Consider the following 6577-nt stretch of genomic DNA (forward strand, 5'->3'; position numbering starts at 1 on the left):
GTGGTTTAGAGCGGGGGTTGACCAGTATTGTTTTATCAGGGCTGATACCGATTATTAGTAATCAATGAGACCGATAAGCAATATTTGGAACCGATATGCATTTACAATGAAAATGAAAATACTTGAAAATGTCTTCAGCAAATGTTTAATCAAAACGGAAACTTTCAACATCATATACAGCAAGTTCCCTGCAACTTTATTTACAAACTTCAGTGAAAATCTAAATGAAAAAAATAAATGACGAAAAATAGCTCCCTGAGGTTTTATTAAGTAAAAGTTCCTCCTATGGCGACACTGTCTTTGCATGTATTGCAGACTGCCTTCCCTGGTGTTGGTTGAGTGTAATATGTACACTTTTTTATTAATTCATTTTATTGGCTGATCATTAGAATAAAATGCAGGTACAGATAATCTGCAAAATGCCAAATATTGGCCGATAATCTGTTGACCCCTAGTTTAGAGAATGGTCCATTCTGAAAACCATTTTTTCATCCTGCAGCATGATTGTGCTGTTAAATACCTCAGGCACAAATGACAGACTGACTGACCGTCTCTCTGTCTTAGGTAACATCACGTTGGACTTTCCGCTGTCCCGGCTGCCCTCAGGCCCTGTCACACGACGACTCGCATTTCCACGAACGCCACAAGTGCATCAACTTCTTCGTCAAGGTGTACGGCTACATGCCACTGCTGTACACGCAGTTCCGCGTGGACTCTGTGCTTTTTAAGACTCGTCTGCCCCACGACAAGACCAAGTGCTTCAAGTTCATCTAGCATCGGGCTGAGCGGCCCAGCAAAGAGCCAGAAGCAACGAGGACAGAAGGACTGGATGTGTTTAAAAGAGCAGCAGCTCCCACTGCGAGCAGTGATGAAGACGGATGGACGGACTGCCAGATAAATGCACAGAGGAAAAGTTTTGGGTTAGGATTTTGCCCGGGAGGAGAGATGAGTTAACCTTAAAAGCTGTTGGCTCGGTAGTCTAATCCACAACTCTGCTGAAAATTTGAAGAGTGGAAGCTGAAAGGCACCACTGCCAACAAAATAAGCCTTTTCAGTGGATGTCACTCCTCCTTCTTCATGTTCTTCAATCATGCTCAATCATCAACCACTACAGATGTCATTTGCACCTCTTAACCGCCTGCTGAGGAAAGAGGATGGTTGTACACAGTGTACAGAAACTTCCCCCACGATTAACTCTACCTGACAATGGAGCTATCAGTTACCGAATCACTGACAGACTGATGTCAGGCCGCGCTCGTCCCGGCTGCTTGTTGACAGTTTCAGCTGGGAGAGCAAAACTGGCGACGGCACACGGCTGCCACTCCTTTTTTTTTTTTTTCTTTTCATTTTACAGTTTCAAACTGTACTGTACTTCTTGTACATGTATGTGAGAGAAGCACTGATGGTCAGAAGTATTTTATTGAACAGTCTTTTTTTTTTTTTTTTTTTAAATAATGTCGTTTAAATGTGTAAATCTCTGTCAAACGAACATTTTCCAGAACCTCTGCCTGTGGGAGATCAGACACAGACTCGTTAGTCTGAAAACCAGACAGGACCTTGACTGAAGAGTTAAAGCAGGTTGGCCCAATCATGTTTAGTAGTGCTACGTGTTTGAGAAGGAATTCACTGCAGCGGTCACCATAATGCCTCAAATCTGTCATGAAAACCAGCCACCACTTTGTCATTTTGTTATGCTTACAGGATCTTTGATGAGTGTTTCAAATGGCCTGTTTTTTATGCTATAGGGTGTTTACTAATGTTTGTACAATTGGTCCGAGGTTGAAGTAGTCATGTTTAAATGTAATAATATTAACGAATCAACGGTTACAATGTCCCTCACTGAAGTGCAACAAGGTCAAGAATCACAGCTGCCAAAATCAACAAAAGAAATAGGTTGGATGTCTAATTGAGGTTGTAATTATAAAGAAAGTTAAATGTAATATTAGGATTATGGTTTTAAAAAGTGTATAATGGGAATAGCTTGACATTTTAGGAAATACATGTATTTGCTTTCAGGCAGAGTTAGATGAGAAGACATATACCTTCCTAGCAAAATGACAGGAAACAAGGAGAAACAGCTAGCCTGGCTCTGTCTAAAGGTACCAAAATCAGCACCTTTGAAGCTCAATACTTAGAGGGAAACTGGTATTTTTGAGCCTGTGCTCTATTGTTCATTGTTTTTGTGTCTAAGTGCCTGTTGGAGGGAACAATTCATGAAAAATGTTCCAGTATTGGGAGAGAGCGCTGCAGCCACAGAGGCAAAACAGGCTGCAATATAAACCAGGCAATCACGCACCGTCAATCTACAACCAATAAAAGCGCTTGTTTTGGCAACTGACAGGCTGATATTGTTATTATAAGTGTATGAAAACATATGAAAACATTTTTTTTTAACCTTTTTCGCCGGTCTTGTTGTTGTGACCTCACTCAAGGAGAAGTCTCCTTCTGAAAATCTTGCGGACTTTTCCCACAATGTCGGAATCACCTTAATATTTACTGACAATGTTACAGATAACGCTAAGCTGCCAAACTCTTCCCGGCACTCCTCTCTGCAGCTCGCATTAACATTTCCACTGTTGTTTTTCCTGCACGAGTCGCCTCTCGCGGGATTTCAGAAAGACTCTTCTCCTCTAACGAGACTTGGTCACAATAACAAACAGACCAGTGAAAGGTAAAGAAAATGTTTCATTTCTCTGTAGAATCTTTTCTGTGAAATTTTCATACACTCATAATAACGGTCTGAGCCTGTCATTGACTAAAAATAAACACTTTTCGTGGATGTGCAGCAGTCAAATTTCTGAAGTCGTTGTCTGCATTAGCCACTGAGACAAAAAAATATGGGAAAATAGGGTCCAGGTGGAAAAATATGTTTACGTTAAAGTTTCCCTTTCACATCTCGTTCGTTAAATCCGTAAGAGCTGTAAAAATGACAAACTGTTTCCCTCCTTTCAGTCTTTGTGCTGAGCTAACTATCCGCAGGCTGTAATGGTCAGCCTTATATTTAAAAGATATTCTCATCTAACTCTCCACCAGAGAGAAAATAATGTTTGCCAACATCTTGAACTATTCTCTTTATATATATATATATCTTTATATATATATATATATATATATATATATATATATATATATATATATATATATATATATTGCCAGCTTTGAGACAGAAGTATCAGATATGTCGCGTCATGTTCATGTCACCATCCTGTATAAAACGTTCTTAGCTCAGACAGAAGAGTCACTTTATAGTGTCGCCATATTGGTTCCACTTTGTTTTTGTTTGTTTTTTTACCGTTGCTTGATGAATGTTTTCTTTGCCAAATAGGTACGATGTCTGCTGCTTTACAGCTTAATTTGCAGGGTGCACAGTGTGAATGGTTGCTAAAGGGATGCAGTCTGGTACACCCATATCCACTCTGCATGGTACTTTAGTTATTTAGAATCCTTCCCATCATGTATTATAAATCCAAAGTCATTTATTTGACTTCATTCCTGTAATCTGAACAAAAGATCAACCTAAAAACATCCCTTTAAAAAACCATATTGAGATAAATTTAGGACTTTTTCCCCCCAAATAAGGTTCTAACTCTGCTTTTATGAAACAAAAATCTCTCGTAAGTCAATGGTTCCTGTATATTTATTGAATATATTATTAAAAAAAAGATTTTTTAAACTGATAACGACACATTCAATAAAATGACAAGACACTAGTTTATTACTCCGTATCTCAAAGAGGTCCCGTCAGCTTATTTCATGCCAAGGAAAACTAGCTTGTGCCACTGAATGCTTGAGGGGGGACTTAACTGACCTGAGAGCAGCACTCCGGCAGGCAAATGTGTTTTATAGACGTCAAGATGACCCGGTGCTTAGGAAGGTCGACCCGTAACAGTCTGTCATAAACTGAGCTTCTGCAAAAGTCAGTGGACGAGCAGTAAAGTGTCTTTGAAGCCAGATCTCAGCCCGCTCCAGGCTGCTGCTGCTGCTGCTCTGGCCCCTCCAGTGAAATATAAAAATATTTGATCGGGCATGTTTAGCTGAACAGGAAGAGCCAGATTCTACATCACACTGGCCCTAAAATGGCAACACAGCTACAACAAATCAGAATTTGCACTCCTGCTGCACCAGACTTCAAAAACCAGCCTGTCTCCTCACCTCGTCACACCTGAACACTTTTATTGGAGCTGCAGGAGCTTCCTAATTACCTGGCTGACTAAACCTGTCCCGAGGCATACATAGGGTCAGCTGGTATTTTGGAAGTCAAAACCTCCCACTCCTTCACTCCCAGGTTTCCCTCCCTCCCTCAAGGATCTGTGGCACAGCTGTTTTTCCTTGGCTCAGAGCAGGATAAGCGTCCCTGGAAGGCCGCAGTCACTCTGCTAGGTGTTAGAGGAGTTTTGAAACTATGTGCTCCTGGGTCTGATCCACGGCTGTGGGCGAGGCTCCAGCCACCTGCAACGCTGCTCGCGCTGTGCCAGACTGATGACTGATGACAGCGTCAAACATACCATTGAAGGCCAGATTAATGGAAATAAAAACTCTCAACATTGTTAAAACATTATCGGACTTACAGCCTCGTAATTTTCTCCATTTGTAAAAACACATTGCTGCACTTTGACTCTGACTTTACAAGCTTTACTTAAAAAATACAGTTTGACCTTTTGTGTCTTTTTTTTTTTTTTTTTTTTTCCGAGTTGACCTGCTAGATGAAAATATTGATGCCAATGGCATGTAAGTGTGCAATAACTTGGCAGGGCTGGGTGATTGGAATTTTTTTTATAGTACTACATGCTGTTCCTCATACTTAATCTTCTGTATACATTTCACCGTGAAACTCATCTCACAGTGTTGTTTCCACATACAGAAAAAAATATGTGCAGGATGATCGGGAATGGTGTGCTTTGATTTTTCACGTAGCGGTTTTTACAATATTTGCAAAAAAAGTGTAAAAAAATCCAATTTAATTAATGGGAGATCGTTGTTTTAGAAAAAAAAAGCCAAAGAATTATCTAAAAAAAAAAAGTTAAATAAATGTACCATGAGTAATTGTTTTAAGTCATCATGATCATACTGACCAAAATAATCATGATTAGGATTTTCACCACAATTGAGCAGCACCTTATCAATTACTACATTATATTTTTGTTTAATCCATAAATAACCTTAAATAATGTGTGTAAAATTCAGTTAGTCATTTTATGGTGTTGGTTATGGGCTGGACTATTTCCTGGATGATACTGGTTTCCAGTAACCCAGTGTAGACTCTAGGAGGTTCATTGCTCTGACCGATGACTGCGTATAAAAATGAAGGAGGTGTCTGCGCTTTTTTCCACTATTTAAAATGAAGCCAAAATATGCATAGACTTTAATACTACTTAGAAAGCAGACCAAAGAAGGCACCTATTCATTCCAGTGGAGTTGGTCACCTGGCACATACACCAGAAAAGTTTGTCTATTGTGGGTTTACCTCTTCAGTATACGGCCCACTGAACATGCGCAGTTGTGTTCCTCCAGCGTGCTCCGCCTGCGAGTGCCCGTCTGCCTCATAGACATTACATTGTGATAAAGTCACTGATTTTTAAAACTCTTTTCTTGGCCCCAGAAAATGTTACAAAAATAAAACCACCATGGATAAGTTCTGAGTAGAAAGAGTCACAATTGACCTTGTTTGCATTTCAAGGTGTCCTGTCAACAGTTAAACAGAAGTGTCTTTATAACAGTGGTCTATGTCTTTTGTTATGAAGGGGATTTTATTTTGCTGCAATACTGTGAGTGGCCACTGGGAAAAATTTGCTGCTAAGCTGAGCAGTTTTTCTGGGGGCCTGAAAACAAGCAAATTTATAAATCCTAGGGTAGCGAAGGCATGACTTGCCGTACTCTCCCTATGAGTGGCTGGGACTCGTTGCTTTTGTTGGCTGAGTTGGTTACATTTAGGCAAGAGGAGTGTGTCATGGTAGGCCAATCAGAGGAAGATTAGGGCTGGCCGTTCCTTTGCTATTGTAGAAAATGCAAATTTGTATGCAGCCGAGCACATGCATTTATATCATCAAATAACTCATTAAAACCAAAACTATCAGAAAAACAAACACTTGAACAAACATCAGCATGACAAGAACTCTTTAAAGTGACAGAAAACTGTATTTACATGGATTCCCCCTTTAGTTTGGCCAATGTCCCATCCACTACCATGGAGGGAGCTGTGTTTATGGACCACACTGCAGCCAGCCACCAGGGGCTGATTAAGATATTTTGGCTTCATTTTTAGGGGACCTGACAAGTCCTCCATCTTTAAATAGTCATTGGTCCCAACCAGGAAGTAGTCTAGAACATAATTAGCTCTTTATGCCTCGTGCAACGGCAAATAATTTAATCTGCATAATAACTGCTGTGTAACCCAAAAAACCTGATGCCCAGTGTTACTGGGTGGGATTTGGAGATGCTGGTAGGTGGATGTTGGTCCTTTTTTAAGGAGCCAGCTAAGCTGTCTGTTTGTTCCCTGTTTTAAATGACTGCTGTCTGTATGCTAACTGTTAGCTTCATATTTATCACACAGACAGAGTGGTATCAGTTTTTTAACACT

General features: G+C 40.2%; 1 protein-coding gene across 1 annotated transcript in view; it reads left to right on the top strand.

Moving 5' to 3' along the window:
- Nucleotides 1-4558, top strand: part of extl3 (exostosin-like glycosyltransferase 3) — a 38808-nt gene extending 34250 nt beyond the window's left edge. The window contains exon 6 of the mRNA XM_042503842.2: nt 565-4558. Coding sequence (XP_042359776.2) covers nt 565-774 — 210 coding nt within the window. The 3' untranslated portion in view covers nt 775-4558. The remainder of the gene's footprint in view (nt 1-564) is intronic.
- The last annotated feature ends 2019 nt before the right edge of the window (nt 4559-6577 follow it).

Source organism: Plectropomus leopardus, chromosome 16, assembly GCF_026936395.1.
Source record: "Plectropomus leopardus strain MGB_pleo_1.0 chromosome 16, ASM2693639v1, whole genome shotgun sequence".
NCBI classification, from domain to species: domain Eukaryota; kingdom Metazoa; phylum Chordata; class Actinopteri; order Perciformes; family Serranidae; genus Plectropomus; species Plectropomus leopardus.